Source organism: Podarcis filfolensis (assembly GCF_964270895.1).
Source record: "Podarcis filfolensis genome assembly, chromosome: 13".
Classification (NCBI taxonomy): domain Eukaryota; kingdom Metazoa; phylum Chordata; class Lepidosauria; order Squamata; family Lacertidae; genus Podarcis; species Podarcis filfolensis.
The window spans coordinates 30,619,921-30,639,404 of record NC_139615.1 but is presented as its reverse complement, the minus strand read 5'-3'; the positions used below and the strand labels follow the sequence as shown (position 1 = coordinate 30,639,404).

General features: G+C 47.7%; 1 protein-coding gene across 1 annotated transcript; it reads right to left on the bottom strand.

Annotated features, from left to right (window-relative positions):
- Positions 1–300: 300 nt before the first annotated feature.
- On the bottom strand, positions 301–18,750 carry NAGLU (N-acetyl-alpha-glucosaminidase). The gene is made up of 6 exons (XM_083582856.1): positions 16,808–18,750; positions 11,368–11,515; positions 11,100–11,246; positions 8,097–8,182; positions 5,616–5,872; positions 301–4,522 (listed from the first exon to the last, which is right to left on the bottom strand). The coding sequence occupies exons 1-6, from the start codon at positions 17,221–17,223 to the stop codon at positions 3,306–3,308; spliced, it is 2,271 nt and encodes a 756-aa protein (XP_083438982.1). The 5' UTR covers positions 17,224–18,750; the 3' UTR covers positions 301–3,305.
- Positions 18,751–19,484: the final 734 nt, after the last annotated feature.

Sequence of the window (19,484 nt, the reverse complement as noted above, 5' to 3'; positions counted from 1 at the left end):
ACAAGCAGTGATCCTTGCATCAATGCAACTACTGACTTAGTTAAATACACCCCAGTTGCAATTAAGTGGTTGATGGGGTGGAACAGTGCCAGTGAAGAGTGTAACTTGGGTGGAATCTAGACAAATATAAAAAACATCATGAAGATGCTTTAAAAAACTGTTTTGAAAAATATATATATATTGAATTTGCCATAGCTCACCATTGCCATCTAGTGTCACATTTGTATAATTGCACTTTACAACGCACTTAAAACGTTTTATTTGCAAAGCCCCAAACCCCAAAACAGCTAATCAGCACGATTTATCCGGAACTCAGGTTGTCTTTTTAATAAAGCGTAATAAAATACACCGACCCCTCATGACGGCCTCTCTTTTGGCACAAGGGGGCATGTGTTTATACAGGTATTAAACCAGAAATAATTATTCGGAGATCAGACATCTTTGTGAACAAAATATATATACACATACGCATGTAAACTTACCCCTGAGTCACTCAGGGACAGTAAAGGCACTGAGCAAAGTTAAGACAGGCGGAGGAAGGGATCTCTCCTGAGGGAAAAGGCAATGGTCTGAAGCAGGGCTTTTTTCAGGCAGAACTCAGGTGGCACCTCTCAGGTGGGCGCCATTGCCATTCTAAGAGAACAAGAGAGGTGTTCAGGGTGAGTTCCGGCACCTCTTTTTCTAGAAAAGTAGCACTGGTCTTAAGGCATGTGAGGCTACCGCCTTGCTGAAGCTAAGCAGGTCTGGGACTGGTTGGTGCCTGGAAGGGAGATGACGTGGGAGCCACATATATGGCCGCCTCAGCTTCCATGTTGGGGTACAACTGTAATGCAGACAAGGCGTGTTTGTTGTTGGTCCTACAGTTTCACTGCGTTAGTACAGGAGGCAAAGAACCCCGAAGGGGTGAATACTCCTTAGAAAATCTGCCCTGGCCGGCTTGGCCTTCCTTCTACATAGCTCACCAGAAGGAGCTCACCTTCCCTCTTTCATTGTCACCTGGGCTTTATAACCCTACAACCCGTAAGTTGCTGAGGAAGAAGCAAGGCAACCCTTCGATGCTATTCCTCAAACCTGACTTCATGCTCACCACATCCCCATAATTCCAAAATGACAATGTTACTGATGAGGCCTGTTCCCTTTTCCCAAGGATAAATCAACCTTTTCTCTCCCTACCCAAGTGTTTCTGGCAGAAGGCGCCCAATCACCTGGTTTGGGCTGTTAAATGAACCCCAATGAGCAAGGGATTGGTTGTCAAAGATGCCTTGTGTCTTTTTTATATGTAGAAAAAGGCACCTAATAAATTCAAAAGGCTAAACCAAACTGCAATCAGTGTAGTGCCTTCCCGTTTCAGTATTTATCCCTGTGGGGAGGGTGAGAAACAATGGATGCACTTTGAGGTGGGGTTTATTGCATTAATTTTACTAGGGCTTCTGTTTACTAGGGATTTCTAATGTTCCTTTTATACACCAATACCATCTGCTGCGGCTCTTCGATCGATAGATAGTGCTGCCATGCCAACCTAAATTTCAAACAACAGGAAAGACCTGTATGCTAAAGATGCCGCCCCAAATTCCTTCACCTGAAATTGCAACACAACACACTCCCACAAGTCTCCTGGTTAATGGGGCTGCAAGCCAGAATTTTCCTGGAAACAATTAACAATGGAAATGAGCACTAAATTGCCACGAGGCCACAATGTATTTCCACAAGTGTATTTTGCCTCTTATGAGATTATCCCTTGGCAACGCGGAAATTGGACTAAACAGGAAAATGGACTAAACGGTGCTGTCTGAATGCAGCCAAAGCCTAGCTCTTTTGGTGGGAAGATCCCTAACGATCCTCTAGCCCAATTGCAAGGAACCTGTGGCTCTTCAGGAATAGTCAGGGGTGCTGGGAGTTGGGAGTCCCAGCTATGTCTGGAGGGCTACCAGGTTCCCTGTCACTTCATCTGGTCTCATCAATGCTTCAAATGCTTGCTTGCGGAAGGCAGCTGCAGCAATCTCTTCTGTAGGTGGTGTAGTGGTTAAGAACAGTGGACTCGTAATCTGGTGAACTGGGTTCGATTCCCCGCTCCTCCACATGCAGCTGCTGGGTGACCTTGGGCCAGTCATACTTCTCTGAAGTCTCTCAGCCTCACTCACCTCACAGAGTGTTTGTTGTGGGGGAGGAAAGGAAAGGAGATTGTTAGCCGCTTTGAGACTCCTTAGGGTAGTGATAAAGCGGGATATCAAATCCAAACTCTTCTTCTAGCGCTTCTGCTTGGGGGTGAGCAAGAGAAAACACGGACCACAGCTGAATACAATCCAGCAGGGGTGGCTAACCACTTCAGGGGCCTCATGTCAAGGTGGGTGCGACCAGTTTTTGATATTTGATTATTATTTTAAATGGACCCATTGGGAAGTCTTAATGGGACCACAAAACCCTTTTTGGCAACACAGAGTCACAGCAGCAGGGGACCCATACGAGTGATCAGTATATATATTAAAATAGAGTACTTAATTATTATCTTTTTTGGGGGGGGGGAATAATAAGAAAAATTGGGGCAGGGGACCTCGGAGGGGCCTTAAAACATTTTGTCATCAGACTATCACTTTGGAATACCTATGAGAGCAGTTAGTAAAAAAGAATATAATAATTATTTTAAAGGTTATTTGTTTTGTTTCATTTTTAAATGGGGAGCTTTGGAAAGCCCACCCCCCCCATTCTTATGGCATCTCAGATTTTTAAATGAAATTATTATTTTTAAAATGATAAATGTTGGAGTTGCAGAGGCTACACAAAAAAACCCTGAGGGGCCTACAAGCCACAGGTTAGCCACCCCTTGCCTGTGTGGAGGGAAGAGGGCTGCGATGCGGGTGGTCTTTTGGCAGGGAGCTGCGTTGCAAAGTCTTCCGTCTCCGTATTAAGGCAGCAGAGTCCATCACCACCACACCGCTAACCTTTTTAGAGCTCAATTTGAGCCAGCTCTGGAACACGTGAAAAACAAGGAGAAGTGCCCCCGAGAACCATGTGCTGAGTCCCTGACAATGATCCCTCAACCACAACTAGCCTCTGCACCCATCTGGAGACAGGGTTACAGGCTTCCAGACAGGCTTTATAAACTCTGTCACCTCTCTTTCTGACCAGAAATCATTCCCATTCCCACCACCACCAGCTCCTGTGCCACTCGAACACTGGGAAAATGTGCATTTAAGAAGAAGCTGTTCAGTAGTCAGATCTGCCTCAGAACACCCAACACGGGACGAGTGCAGTGGTTGGGACTGACGGCAAGCAGAGACGGGGGCCTGCCAATAGTGAGTCTCTTCTCACGCAGCCCTCGAGCAGTTGTGCTGCACTGCGGAAGGGTAATACTTGAGAAATATCTTCCTGGCAATGTCCAGCGTGTTGCCCATGGCCTTGGTCGGGTACCGCTTCCCGTTGTAGATAAAGCCCCTCTCCACTTGGAAGACGGCTTGGTTGAAGTGGCTCTGGTGGAAAGGGGTCCCGGTGTTGAGGCACTCCACCAGGGTGGACACAAACAGGCTCCAGCGCACCCCATAATAGTCCAACACCAGCCCTCCGAACTGCTTGTTGGCGTAGTCCAAGATGTTGCCGTTGGGCCCCCAGAGCGTCACCTGGTTGCGGGCGTTCAGGTCGTAGAGGACCGCCTCCTGGTCGCTGGTGGCCGACAAGCGGGCGGCTTCCAGCCACCGCCCGAGCAGGAACCGCCTGTCGCTCGACAGGAGGCTGTCTAGCTCCGGGAGGAGGTCGTAGACCAGAATGCCGCCCGCTGTCAGCAGACGGGAGAGCATGCGGCTCTGGAAAGCCTGCTTGATTTCCAAGTAATACCGGCTCACCAGCTGCTGCATGGCCTGGCGGGTCACGTCAACCAGGTCGTAGCAGAAGGTGCTGCTGGTGCCGAGCACGTCGACAGAGCTTTGCAGCAGCCGCCAGGCCTCGTAGACGTCGCTCTCGTTGTACCAGAGCTCCGTGGTCATCCGGAAGGAAGGGCGGTGCACCAGCGGGCTGCGGTTGTGGTTGGTGTACGGCCCAGAGCAATTGTAGGCGCTCTGGAGAAGCAGCTGCCATGCCGCAGCCGCCTGGGCGTTGCTGGCTCCATAGCGCTGCGTGGCGTAATCGGACACCCACTGCCGGAGGTCCAGGGGCTCCTTGCGCCAGCCCAGGTCGGTCATGAGCTCGTACATCACGTCGTTCTGCTCGATGCCTTCGGGGGTCAGGCCAACACCCACCATGGTGGAGTTGGGGAAGCCCCGGGCGGCAAAGGGGCCCCGGTTGACGCTCTCCGCCGTGCCAAAAAGGCCATGGTTGCCGCCGAAGTTGTGCAGCATGCACCAGATAAACGGCTGCCCGTAGAAGGACTCAGTCCAGGGGTAGACGGGCTTGGATTCGGCAAAGAGGTCCAGCACCACCATCCTGCCAAGGGGTACGCCCTGGAGGAGGGCACGGACTTGAGCCGGCTGCCAGAAGTCGGGCTGGTGTTGGAAAAGCCAGCCTTGCATCAGCCATATGGCACGGGGGTCAGCTGTGGAGAAAGACATTCCAATTAGCGCACGGCAGAGGTGCTGACAGTTGCTTCTGCTTATGGAACCTCTAATGTACTTCCACCCTGGACTCCTTTCATTCATTCATTGAGGACATCGACTTCAATTAAAATTATATAGGTCACCATCCTGGCTTCCTGCTGCAAAATGCCTGCAAAATATGGCTAGCTCTTTGGTGCCAAATTCTCTGCAGAACAACAGACAGTAATCCTGCAGTGGAAAGCTATGCCTTATCTAATACATCCCATAAACATAATCTGAGAGGCTACAGTGCTGCTGTAGAAGGGCTTGGCTGAGAAGACCAGGGCTCAAGCCATGAAATTTGGTGGCCAATGGTAAGTCACCTTCTCTCGGCCTAGTCTACCTCAGAGGGTTGCTAGAAGGATATACAGCACACTAACAGGAAAATGCTAGGCATGCCGCTCTGAGCAGCTTGAAAGAAGGATGATATACAAATGTGGTTATAAAGAAAACAAATAAATGCAGCCAACATCTTGTTCCTAAACATAAAAAATGGGAGATAAGCTAGCCATGGTATGATCAGGATGGTATCAACAGTGGATGGCACAAACATGGAGTTTGGAACAATGCAGTTCCCAAGTTTTTAAAAATAATAATAGATTTTTGAATTTGAAGCCTAGACTTGAGGCTTAGAAAATGTATAGTGAGTGCCTAGCAAAGTCTCAAAAGGGGAGAGGGGGCTTAGCCACAATGTGAAATTCTCTGCAAGAGAGAAAGGCTCCTTCAACCTACGATGCCCCCTCCAAGTTATGCAGCTACCCAAACGTGGGCTAAAGTGCGTCACAGTTAGAGAGTTGGACATGGGAGACCAGGGTTCAAATCTCCACTCAGCCATGAAGCTCTCTGGGTGACTTTAGGCAAGTCACCCTTAGCCTAACCTACCTCACAGGGTTGGTGTGAGGGTGAAAAGGGGAGGAGGAGAACCCCATACACCACCCACCCTGAGTTCCGTGCAGGATAAGCATAGTATATAAATGTCATAAAAGATGAGGTGACTGGAAGAGAAATTTTTGCATGTACGGAGGGGAACCAAGAGAACCTGTCACATCCTACCTCCCGTCATGGAGCGGAAGACAGCTGCGCTGACCTGGGACAGGTAGGCGGGATCCGATGAGAGCGGGCGCATCTCGTTGAAGGTGTCGGCGCTGTACAAGTGATCCGTACCAAACTGCCTGGTCAGTTCTTTCAGGAAGAGGGTCCCGATGACCTGGAACATGGGGTCTTCAGGCGATAGGAGGTAGGAGCAGGAGTAGGTGCAGTCAAAGTGACTCCAGCTCCCCATTCGTGTGGCGTTGGCCCGGGGGAAAACCCTGAAAGCACGGGAAAGAAATCGAGGAAGGAATTGTGGCATCAACCGCTGTTTCACATTGATTGTGTGATAAACGCTGTACAGCTAAACAGTTTCCTCCAGAGAGCTCAGAGGCAAGACTAAAAGAAGAAACTCTAAAGCAGGGGTAGCCAACATCGGGGTGCCATTCCGACACAGCTGGACTACAACTCCCATCATCCTTGATCAGTGAGCATGCTGGGAGTTGGAGTCCACTGACATCCAAAGGGGAACACAATAGCTCTCTCTGCTTTGAAGGGGATATAAATGATGATGATAATGATAAGAAAATTATATGCCGCTCATCTGCCAGGATTGCCCCAGCCCCCAGGGCGGCTTCCAGCAAATTAAAACATCAAACACAGTAAAGCATCACACATTTAAAAAGATGGGAAGGGAAGGGAGGAAACGCGCCTCATCCTTCAGGGCTGTGCCAAAATCATTGCTGTATTTGGGAAGGGCTGTAGCTGAACGGCAGAGCTTCTGCTTTGCATGCAGAAGTTCCCAGCATCTCCCAAAACAGTGGAACCTCGGTTGTCAAACGCTTTGGAAGCCAAATGATTCAGAACCCGAACGCCGACAACCCGGAAGTGAATGCTTCCATTTTCAAACAGTTTTCAAACCGCTTCCGAGCTGCATTTTTCATTCCCCCCCCCCATTGACTTTGCCACTAGCCCATCGATCCTAGGTTTTCGAACTTTTCGGAAGCCAAACGGTCTTCTGGAATGGATTAAGTTCGAAAACTGAGGTTCCACTGCAATGCTGGGAATGTCCCATGTCTGAAATTGTGGAGAGCTGCTGCCGATCAGTTCGATGGATCAACGGCCTGAATCTGTGTAAAGAGGCTTCCTGTGTCCCAACTTTCTTTCCTCTACCCACCCACCACAACTGCAAACCCTCCTCCATCTCTTTCATAATGATTTTGCAATCAGCCGTACCCTCCATGCATTCTGATCACGGATGTGAGAGAACTGGCTGAAGAAGCAAGGAGCAATACAGTGGTACCTCGGGTTACAGATGCTTCAGGTTACAGACCCCGCTAACCCAGAAATAGTACCTCAGGTTAAGAACTTTACCTCAGGATGAGAACAGAAATCGTGCAGCGGCAGTGGGAGGCCCCATTAGCTAAAGTGGTACCTCAGGTGAAGAACAGTTTCAGGTTAAGAACGGACCTCCAGAACGAATTAAGTACTTAACCCGAGGTACCACTGTACACACTTGCACAGGCTCAGAGGCCTCTGAAATGTCTCTGGGCCACAGCCTCTTCCACTTCCCATGTAAGAGGCAGTGGCGGTTCAAGCTGATTGGGTGCCTGGGGTGGCACGCATGCCCTGTGCCCAGGGGCGTGGCCAGTCACCCGTGGGGCGTGGCCAAACAGGGCAGGACACTCCGCGGGGCCTCCGAGGAGTCTGCCTGCCTCCTCCCACTCAGCCGCCCTACAGCTGGGGGGGAGGGAGGCAGCGGGTGGACCGTTTGGGGCAGCGTGGAGCCTGCAGGCGCCCAAGTCACCGCGTCACTCCCAGGAGAGACGTGTGGCTCAGGCGCGGTGCAGGCCCCGTGGTGAGTACCGCCCGGCATTTTGTCACCCCCTTCAGTGGTGACACCTGGGCTGAGCCGCCACCACGGCACCCTCCCTTCCCCCGCCACTGGAGAGAGGCCACACTTTGGATTCTGAGTGTCAGATGGGCAAGACCCAGAAGATACATCCTGGTGGGTCAAACTAGAAGGGCTGGAGGGCCTCATGTGGCCTGTGTGTCCCTGCAGCTAGATGATGGTTTGATTTGGTATACAGTGGTACCTCAGGTTACAGACGCTTCAGGTTACAGACTCCACTAACCCAGAAATAGTACCTCGGGTTAAGAACTTTGCTTCAGGATGAGAACAGAAATCGCGCAGCGGCATGGTGCAGTGGTACCTCGGGTTAAGAACTTAATTCATTCTGGAGGTCCGTTCTTAACCTGAAACTGTTCTTAACCTGAAGCACCACTTTAGCTAATGGGGCCTCCTGCTGCCATGTGATTTCTGTTCTCATCCTGAAGCAAAGTTCTTAACCCGAGGTACTACTTCTGGGTTAGCGGAGTCTGTAACCTGAAGCGTCTGTAACCTGAAGCGTCTGTAACCCGAGGTACCACTGTAATGTGATTTCCTATGTCCCTTAGCTGCCTGCATTCCATTCCTGCTTGTGAAGCATGACCGACGACCTTTACCTTAAGATGCCGCGAGGAACGTATCCTGAGAAGGCAGGCAGCACTGTCAACATCCCCAGGCTCCGCATTCTCTCCAGGATCCTGTACTGGGAAGGCAATGAGGGCAGGATGGAGCAGTGCAACAAGGCCTGGGGAAGGATCCATACTGTGCCCTGATATTCCCACCCACTAGCCCCAGAAGACTGCCCACATTTTAGGTAGGTCTCTGTCGATTCTGTTGGCTCAGCTACAAGTGGTGCCAAAGATTGAATATTTGCTGGTTTTTTTCATTTCTTTCCCCTCTCTCTCGCTTTCTCTTTCTTTAGGTCTCTCCTTTTCTCGTCTTATCTTCTTTCGGACTTTGGTCTTTTCTAGGTAGCTGTTTCATCTTAGTATATTATAAAAAGATACTTTGCAATGGGTATGATTTTTGTATATCTATGAACAAGTATAAACAAATAAGGGTTTTTTTAAAAAAAAATTATTATCAGGTGATTCAAAATTCAAAAATATTGGAATTGTATTAATGAAAAGGCAACCGGCCTTTGGGCTAAAAAGTGTTATACAACTATACAATAATGACGATGGCTCTATAAAATAAGATTGATGATTTGGTTACCTGAGTTTTCTTTTTACCCAAGTGAAGCTATGGGTGCCACAAATTAGCTCGGGCACTAGAGAAGGGTGTGTGTATATATGTGTGTGTGTGTGTGTGTGTGTGTGTGTGTTTAAACCAGGAATTGGGAACCTGTGGCCCTCCAAATGCTATTGGACTACAATTCTCATCATATTTGACCAACTGCTATATTAGCCGGGCTGATGGGTATTACCGTCCAACAACATCTGGAGGGCCATAGTCCCTCATTCCTAGTTTAAACCTTTCCCCTTATAGTTTTCTGAAACTCAGACTCGACCACCACCCTGACCCCAATTCCTCTTCTGAAATGGTTGATAGCCCCACAGACAAAATAATATATAGATTTTAGACCCCACATACCCTGCTTTATAAGTGAATGAGGCAGACAGGTGATTAAACAAACATGGCTGCCCTCGGGTCAAGTTTGGCTCTTTATTAGCACATTACATCATACTTCTGCCGCCTTGGACTGAGACAGCAGTGGCTCTATCTACAAATACTGATGGAAGAACACTGAAGGTAAAAAACAAGCTCCAAAGGTAAGAACTAGAAAAGGAAACTGAACGTAAGAATATAAGAAAAACCCTACTGGAAAATAAGAAAAGGTCCATGGAGTCATAAAATCATAGAACTGTTATAATAATTTTAAGGTCTAAAATATAGAAAAAAATATTCATAAATGCATACATATCTAAATAGATGAACCATGTGTCTGAAATAAATAGTATGGGAGAGCAATCCTGAAGCCATTTTGATTCTCCCATTGACCTCAAATATTCCTCTGCAGTAAGGGAGGCAACTGGGGAAAGCCTTCCTATTGTCTTTTTGCTTGCAAATCCTGTCTTAAGGGTGTATTTGTGCATGGATAGAGTGAGCCTGTGGCCTGGATTCAGAAACTAAAGTATTACCATCACAAAAGAATGGCCAGACTTTCCAGGTAATGCAATCAGTGACCATTATCAGATATCCTTCTGTGATGTATGTATGATGTGTGTTTTTTTTGGGGGGGTGGTCTTGGGCTACAGGATGGGCAATTTCAAAAGTCTATATAAGGGCTTGAGCTCCATTGTTCAGGGTTCTCCTCCCTCCTGCATGTGGTGGGTGGGGACCCTGTTGCAACAGTTCCTTTAATAAAGATTAGGCTTACTAGCCGCTTTGCTTCTCAATATACTCTGGTTGGCCTCTGTTATTTTCTCCTACTAACAGGGAACCCACTTAAGGACTCTATACGGCAAGCTTCCTCAAACTCGGCCCTCCAGATGTCTCTGGCCTACAACTCCCATGATCCCTGGCTAGCAGGACCAGTGGTCAGGGATGATGGGAATTGTAGTCTCAAAACATCTGGAGGGCCGAGTTTTAGGAAGCCTGCTATAGTGGCTCTGGAATATCCCATAAGGGAAAAGGAGCAGTTTTTTTTTTCTTATAACAGAATCATAAAGCTGGAAGGGACCCTGAGGATCATGTAATCCAGGGGTCAGCAACCTTTTTCAACCGTGGGCCGGTCCACTGTCCCTCAGACCATGTGGTGGGCCAGACTATATTTTTTGGGGGGAAAGGAACAAATTCCTATGCCCCACAAATAACCCAGAGATGTATTTTAAATAAAAGACCTGAGAGATCTTCCTTGGCTCCCAGTACGTTTCCAAGCACAATTCAAAGTGTTGGTGCTGATCTTTAAAGCCCTAAATGGCCTCGGTCCTGTATACCTGAAGGAGCGTCTCTACCCCATCGTTCAGCCCAGACACTGAGATCCAACACCGAGGGCCTTCTGGCGATTCCCTCATTGAGAGAAGTGAGGTTACAGAGAACCAGACAGAGGGCCTTCTCGGTAGTGGCGCCCGCCCTGTGGAACGCCCTCCCTTCAGATGTGAAGGAAATAAGCAGCTATCTTATCTTTAAAAGACATCTGAAGGCAGCCCTGTTTAGGGAAGTTTTTAATATTTAATGCTGTATTGTTTTTAACACTCGATTGGGAGCCGCCCAGAGTGGCTGGGGAAACTCAGCCAGATGGGCAGGGTATAAATAATAAATTATTGTTATTATTATTAAAAGGACACATTCTCCTCATGTAAAAACACGCTGATTCCCGGACCGTCCGTAGGCCGGATTGAGAAGGCGATTGGGCCGCATCCGGGCCACCGGCCTTAGGTTGCCTACCCCTGATGTAGTCCAACTCCCTTGTAGTCCAGCAACCTGTTCTCACAGTGGCCAACCAGATGCCTACAGGAAGCCTGAAAGAGCAGGAGCTGTGTGCCATAGTACTCTCCCCACCTGAGATTCCCACAAATGGTGGAGGTAGCACTCAGCCCACCATGGCTAGTAGCCTTACCCTCCACGATAAGCATAAGCCTAGCGCCACCGCCACCACAACAATCAGGCCCAGGTACCTGCAAGTAGAGCTGCTTCAGTTGCCATGAGAGGGGCAGTGGCCCCGCCCAGGTCTGCAGGTTCCCCATCCGGTTCCAAGCCAGAAATGCCGGTCCAGTGAAATACTCGTCAATTTCTGACTGGTTGAGGCCCAGGGACAAATATATCTGGAAACAAGAGAAGGGGGATGTTGAACTTCAGTTGCCATCAGCTGCTTTGGCAGGCATTCTTCCGGTCTAAAATATTATCACGGTTCAATCGTTTTTCTGTTTAAACGAGATACTCCACCCGCTGCCAGACGGCTTCCTGCCCGGTGAATGCCAGCGCCATGTTGATGCCGTGGAGCGCCATCCAGTCGATCTCCTGTTCCCAGCGGTCCCAGTTCCACCACACGTAGGAGTAGCTCTGGGTGCAGACATTTTGGTAGAAGCGGAATCTGGGAAGAAAGAACAACGGAACTCTTAAGCACCTGCAAGTTGTTTATTATCTATCCATTTGTTCGCCTTTCTTGTCCTGGGCTTGTCTGAGATCAGGGACTCCTTAGAAGCCATTTTTCTACAAGTAAGCCTCTTTATGTTTTATGGGGCTTACCCCCAGGTAAGTAGGTGCAGCAATGCGTCCCAGGCTCTGGTTATTGCCTGCACTGGGGAAAAGCACAGTTATTTTGCCTTTAACAGCTGTGCAGCAGGCAGAACTTAGTAGATTCATTCTTTTCTAGTATGGAACTACAATTATGGGGAAAGCATTGTCACTTTGCATTCTGTCAAACATTTTATTACACATGTGGCCACCAATTTACTTTTTGGGCCGTCCACCCTGCCTTCAAACAATGACACATATTTGCATATAATACAACGCAGATATAAACCTGTGTCCTCTTTTATGAGTCAGAGGGCCATATAATGTACTGGGGCCAGAAAATCCTGTTCTGGAGTGAGGGAGAAGGCAGGAGAATAACAATATGCACACAAGTAGGTACACAAAGGAGGGATCAAGAAAGGAAGCGGTACAATGGACTCAAAGTCAAGGTAAGTCTCACTGGGCAGCACTTGCTAAAATAAAATATCAGAAACTGGGAGGAATATCTTAAGGCAGATTGCCAGTAGTCAGGGAAAGTAAATTGGCAGAAGCTGAATAGTGCTACTAATAAATATTATTTTTAAAAATCTAGGAAAACAAACAAACAAACAAACAAACAAACAAACAAACAAACAGCAAAGTTGCATAATTTATACAGGTTGCAGAATGCTTTTTTATACCCCCGCCTTTTAGCAGCTTTTGTTTGTACTTTGGTTATTCTATGTTGTAGTTTTGTCTCCCAAATAGCCATGGTTGGCAATTGCAATAGTACAAGGCCTGTGAGGAGGAGCTGTAGGTAAGGTTGCGCTTAGTGTTATGGTACTCCCTCTTTTACCCACACCTGACAGGGGAGGGAAGTAAATTTGCTCAGTTTGCATTTTAATGCTGACGTTCCTAATTATCACTTCCTGAGAACCAACAATCCTTTGAAACCTGCACTTCCCCACATTTTGTGTTTTCCAACCAAAAAGAGTGCCCCCCCCCAAAAAAAGTAATGTATTATTGAAAATTGCATATTACATGAGGGGAAAGTGCTTGCAAAAACGTGCACATCGCACACAAATAGGCAAACATGTTAGGAGAAAGGTACCTCAGAAATGTGACAGGAATTTCCAGGCAGAGATTTAAAAGGAAAAAAAATTGCACACTGATCCAGAAATGGGGGTGAGCTGCCTGGGCTCAAGTTTGGGGAAAGAAAAAAAAAAAGTAAGCAAGCTGAAAGGGACACATTTGTCTACCCTTAGTGGTCCAAGGCCTTGCACAGGTCAGTTGCACTAGCAAGCACGCCGCTGCTGCAACACACAAAGGTACCACCGCATAAGGACTCTGTTCCGAATTTACTTTCGTTTGGCGTGGGATGAGAAACTGGGTGGTAGGAGTGCTAGAGCGATGCTAACTACGCAGTTGTAGTTCACAGTGCGGTGTGTGTTATGTAAACAACGCAGCTATGATCGGTCCCCAAGTGCTTGAGATTAGCTGCCTTGGCTCAAGAGCCAAGTCCCCAGGTTGAAGCTATTCTAGAGTCGTCGTCCCCCCACCAATTGGGTTTCCCTAGGGCCCGGGGGCGGGCTCTTCCTTTTCAAGCGGCACAAACAATCCAGTCACGCAAAGACTCTCTTCACCCTGCCAACCTCTCTCTGTCCTCGCCAGGACCTTTGTCCGCCTACAAGCCAAGGGACAGCTCCTCTAACGAGGCCCTGGGTCATTCCTCCCCCTTCCGCCCACAAAAGAGTGTCAAGATTAATTGAGCTGATCTTTAAAAGAGCGGGACCGACGGACCCCGACTGACGTGACATCCAACACGCAAAGGAGCACAACTGCACAGATGGAACTGCTGGACCCAGTCGAGCGGTGTAGAAAGGGAAGGGCAAAAGCAGCCCCCTCCCCAAATCCACTTGGCAGCCCTCCGTGGCCTACTCAATACTTTTTCCTTCAATGGCCGTCAGAATTTGCTTACCACTGCTATTCAAAGCAGGCGAGGTAATGGACACAGGATGCCCTACAAATGGGGGGGGGGGGTTTCCTCCCCTCTCTAATTTTAGATTTGCTGATTTAGAAACATCCACAGCTAAGACTAAGCTAACACGCTACAAACAGAACTGATGCTGCTGCCTTCTTTACAAAACATGATCCAGACTTAGGGTGTACATACCCCAAGGTTGTCTCTGGATTAGGTATGGTCAAGGCCAGGCATAGGCAAAGTCAGCCCTCCAGATGTTTTGAGACTAGAATTCCCATCATCCCTGACCAATGGTCCTGTTAGCTAGGGGTGATGGGAGTTGTAGTTCCAAAACATCTGGAGGGCTGACTTTGCTTATGCCTGGTCAAGGCATTGAAAAATTTCTGAGCAGTTTATGAGAATGTAGAAGAGCTGTAGCTGCTCTGCGTGTAGAATGTCCCCAGGCTCAGTCCCCAGCATCTTCAGAGAGGGCTGAGAATGTTCCTTGTCTGAAACTCTGCCAGCCAGGGCAGACAACACTGACCTACATGGACCAATGGTCTGACTCAGTAAAGGGCAGTTTTCCATGTTCCCTGTAGTTATGTTTTAATAGCCACTCCATTAGAAACCAGAAAGGTGATCGTTATCTTCTCTTTGGAAACTCGTGGCTTGAGCGTGACTTATGACTGTTCTTTCCTCGCTAATGTTTAGAGACATCAGTGTGCATTGCACTGGAGACAGCAGCATTAAGCAAGAGAGCAAGAGAGAGAGAGAGAGAGAGATCCCAGTGAATTTACAACCTAATAAATCCAGATGTTGCACACCCAACTCCCAACAGCCTCAGCCAGCATGGTCATTGGTCAGGGATGATGGGATCTGTAGTCTAGTAACACGCAGAGAACTGCAGATTTTAAGGACATGATACTGAAAGGACACACAAGGGGTCCGTGCAGTTGTGATGGCTATCCACCCCCCAAACACAACAAATGCACCGGCGACAACCCCTTCACACAGTTAACCAGTGTGTACATCACTCGGACGGAACCAGGTGGTACCATGCTATGACTCCCCGACATGTGCTTTCAACACCTGAGGGGTGTCGTGTGAACTCTTCTATCAAGACCTAGTGTAGGGTGGTGGCTGAGAAAAGTGAACAGAAAGTCATCAGGTTGTTTTTTTATTAAAAAACTCACTTCCTCCAGAAACCCAATAAGAAGCTTAGTCAAGCCACTCTTTCATAGCTCCAGCATTTTTCTAGAAGGTAGGTGTGGCCCTCCAGATGAACTACAGCAGCCCTTAGCAAGCATGGCCAAAGGATAATGAGAGTCATAGTTCAACGACATTTGAGAGACCAGAGCTCTCCATACCTGCTCTCAGGGGATGCTAATCCCGACCTACCTTACTGGTTTGTCGTAATTACTAAGATCATGTCTGTGAAGCACTTTTGTCATTTAGTGCTTTATACCGTAATTGCTATTATTAAAATTTAGGCGAGTGCATGCAATGGGAAGACAAGACAGGAAGGAAAACGAGAGAACAAAGAAGAACAAGCAAACATAACTACTGTGTACACATATTTAGGATTTCTTCCTGCCCCGTTGTGGATAGAGACTAAGGAGGAAAATTATGGAAATTGAGCTAGGATAAGAAGGAAGAGAGCACTTTCCTGGGGAAGGACTTCTTTTCTTTCTTATGTCAGAGCAAAACAAACACACACAGCCTGGGTATGGCCCCAAGGAGAACTGGGCCACATGCTTTTCTTTCTAAAATGTTTAATCAGCACCTCCCAAGTATTTTCTGCAAGTGGCAAGCAAGGTTCTCTTTCATAATGGAAACAGCTGGGAATAGAAAAAAGGGCTGTGTGTTCCTCCCCCCTTTAAAAAATGTAGGTTCTCTAACAGATTGATTTTATATCTACGTGGCAGTATTTGCCATCTGTAAACACTGCCTTGAAAAAGAGGTTTCGCAGATGGGGCAAGGTGTACAAAATGAAGTTGCAGCTCAGTGGTAGCTTAGAAGAGCATTCTGCTTTGGATGTAAATGCTCCCAGGTACCAACCTCTCTGCATCCCCAGGTAGGCCTGGGGATGTCTCATCTGAAAGCCTGGAAAGCTGCAGCCAATCTATGTAGACAATGCTGAGCTAGAAAGACCGATGGTCTGGTGAAGTACAAGGCAGCTATGCCATATTTCTATTTCTTTAAAGAAAATCCCCCTAGCACATGCAGTTTGTTTGAAAAAGCAGAACCTGAAACTCCAATGCCCCTGTGAAGCAGACCTTGAAAAGCAATGACAAACCTAGACAGCATCTTAGAAAGTAGAGACACCACCTTGCCAACAAATGTCCGTATAGTAAAAGCTATGGTGTTCCCAGTAGTGATGTATGGAAGTGAAAGCTGTACCATAAAGAAGACTGATCACCGAAGAATTGATGCTTTTGAATTATGGTGCTGGAGGAGACTCTTGAGAGTCCCATGGACTGCAAGAAGATAAAACCTATCTATTTTTAAGGAAATCAGCCCTGAGTGCTCACTGGAAGGACAGATCCTGAAGCTGAGGCTCCAATACTTTGGCCACCTCATGAGAAGTGAAGACTCCCTGGAAAAGACCCTGATGTTGGGAAAGATGGAGGGCACAAGGAGAAGGGGACGACAGAGGACGAGATGGTTGGACAGTGTTGTCGAAGTTACCAGTTTGACCAAACTGCGGGAGGCAGTGTAATACAGGAGTGCCTGGCGTGCTCTGGTCCATGGGGTCACGAAGAGTCGGACATGACTAAACGACTAAACAACAACAACAAATTTATGTAGCAAAGATATACAAGCGGAGGTAGAAGTCACTCTCTGCATGCTCAGAGGTACTTCTTTCCCCTTCCTCATTTCAATCAAAGCTGGAACTAGGACTGCCATGTTGTGGATGACAAGACACTCTGTGCCTTAAACAACTACTTAACAGTCAGAAATTCAACAAGTACATCTTTCCCGGTCACTGCATCAAGGAAAGCTGCACCTGTTGGATTTCATTTTTACCTGAAGCTGTTCAAAGGCTCAAAGTTTCAAGTCCAATAAGACCAGAGGCAAATTTAATTGGAACAGAGCTCTGTTTTTTGGACATGCTCAGAGCCTTTTTTAAAAAAAAAACAAAAACAAAACTTCCCACGTGCAAACAGGGAACACAAAATCCTTTGCTCTCCTCCTTCGCCATCGAATCACCTGTTGGGGCTGGTGACGATGATCTCAGTGGGTACCGGCGGCAGGCTATCCGGCAGTCGGAGCTGCTTCCCAGACCAGGAGACATGGCAACCGCAGTAGTCCTTTAGGTACTGGTAGATTCCCGAGGCGGCGGCCACGCCGCTGGATCCAGCTACGTTTACAACGCCCGGAGCCCTCGAGCTCAGCCGGTAGGTGTCAAGCCCGCCGGGCCCGGCCAAAGACCGGTTGACCGACACCGAGAAGGCGGAGGCAGCCCTAGGGCCCAGCAGCCGCTCCAGCAGCTCCCGCACCGCCACCGCCTGCCGTGCATCGTCCGTCCCCGGCTGCAAACGGGCAATCGAGTCCCACGGGGGCCGGAATGCAGCAGCAACTGCCGCCACCGTCGCCCAAAGAAACAACAACCGGGGTAGCGCCATCGCAAGGCCCCCGCTGGGAAGCGAAAACGGAGCCAACGTTCCAAAGAACCGTCCTCTCCCGCGCGCTTTAGCCAATCGCCGGCCGAGCAGCTTCTGGGCGTCCCTCTTATGAGCCAATCGGGAGCCACGCCACGCCCCTAGACATCAAGCCGTAGGCAGACCTGTGTAACCGAAAGTGCCGACGTTCGAACGACACAGAGTTCTTCAGCTCTCTGTGGAAAGGGCAGCTCGGGCTCCTTTTATGTGAGAGGGCAGGACGTGAGCTCCAGTTCTGAACGCGAGGGATAAAGGAGGAGGTGCCTCTGAACATTTGCAGACTACGTTTCTCTCACCACTGGAGCAATTGCTATCACACACACACACACAGTTCCAGGGTTAGAAAAAATGACTAGCAACTTTAGTAAAAACTGAAACTGGGCCTGTGGGATAGCTCAGTCAGTAGCGCATGAGACTCTTAATCTCAAGGCTGTGTGTTCAAGCTCCACTTTGGGCAAAAGATTCCTTCATTGCAGCGGGCTGGACTAGATGATGACCCTTGTGGTTCCTTCCAGCTGTACAATTCTGTGATTAACGACTAGAGATTTAGATAGCAAATGTACTTTGCAACTGGTCAGAGTTGCTCCCCCCCCCTTTTTATATTGCTCCCCACATTGTGTTCCTCATTTTGGGCTTCCCTAGTATTTGTTTGTGGCAATTTTCCATCAGAAAACATATGAGTAAATGCTCTTGGAATGCAGTCACTGGATGCTGATCACAGAGGAAGTGGAAAGAACCAGAGAGAGAAGTTCTCCATCCCTCTGAAAAACGGAATCAGCATGAGCAATGTGGAACTCTGCAGCGTAACTCTCCCCACACTCTCTGTATAGGGATGTGGGCATGAACTCAGACTTTGCACCAGTCAGATCTGGTATGGCTTTTTGATTTCCCTTCCTTCATGCCTACCCTATTGTATAAATTTAGATTTCAGGATGTTTAGGGGTAGGGACCTATCTTAGGAAGATGGGAAACTGCCCAATATTGAGTCAGACTATTGATCTATCTAGCTCAATATTGCCTATGCCAGCTTTAACCAACCGGGTGCCCGACAAGTATTGTTGGAGCTGTAGTCTTAACATCTGCAGGGCACCCAATTGGTGAAGTCTGATTTACACTGACGAGCAGCAGCCTTCAAGGATTGCTGGCAGGAGTCTCACTCTGCTGGGGACTGAACCAAGGTCTGTCTGCATGCAAAGCATGCCACTGAGGTACAGACCTTCCCCATCTGTCTAATGATAGGGCTGGCCAAGATACCGGATTTGAAAAGGAATTTAGGCCTGGGAACTTGCTATCGTAACTGTATGCAAAATGCTGTGATCACAAAGAGGAAACAGAAATCAGGGAGGCACCCCAAGAAGTGTTGTAGCAATACGTGTTTTCAGTCACCATCATATATAGACTATGTAAATGCATGTTCAGGTCACAGCAAAGGTCAAATTTCTATATATTCTAAGTGACAGAACAATACAAAATAAGCAAATGTGTGCTATCTACACAGGTGTCAGAATCAAGCTTTACTTTGGATATAATAAATACTTTCTGTGTTCACTTATTCAGTGTATGCATGTATGCATAAATAGTTTTAAAGCTCCCCCCCCCAGGTACTATATACTGCTAGACTTGGCTTTACTTGAAGTCTAGTACTGTCCTCTGCATGTTTACTGCCATTTAATCCAAGTTCTGTGACACTGGCTATTTCAGGATATGAACCAATCCCAAATGCATGGTGTGGAAGATGGATTTATTTGCCCTAAATGCTCACAAGCCATGTCCTCTGTAGGTTTCCTCATCTTGAGTAGCTGTGTGAAAACACTAACATTATTGTATTAAGTATAGAATAGAGAACGTGTGTGTCCCGTCCCCCCAGCATTATGTAAATATGAAACATATCAGTGCCAGAATTGTTTTGTTTCTTTGAGCAATATTTTAAAAAGCTATCTGTTCTCCTTTAGCAAACTACATATGCAAATTGGCCCTAGCTATGACAGGCGATTTTATAGTCAACACTAGGAAAAGACCAGGCAGACTCTCCTTAGCATTGTAATTTATGTTGTGAACCGCCCTGAGATCTAGGGATACAAATTATGAGCAGATGACCTAGAAAAGAAAGAACAAACCCTGGCTTATTAAATAATGTGGGTATTTAACCAAGCCTGCTGTACAAAAAGCCAGAGCTACTGAAACATATGCAATCACTTCGCTATTAAGTGTGAAGTTCCCAACAA

Coding starts and splice junctions, on each gene's coding strand:
- NAGLU (XM_083582856.1), bottom strand. CDS start 17,223: ATGGCGCTACCCCGGTTGTTGTTTCTTTGGGCGACGGTGGCGGCAGTT. Junction 11,516..16,807: donor ATCGTCACCAGCCCCAACAG/GTGATTCGATGG, acceptor CTTTCTTCCCAG/ATTCCGCTTCTACCAAAATG. Junction 5,873..8,096: donor GTTCCTCGCGGCATCTTAAG/GTAAAGGTCGTC, acceptor CCGTGCTTTCAG/GGTTTTCCCCCGGGCCAACG.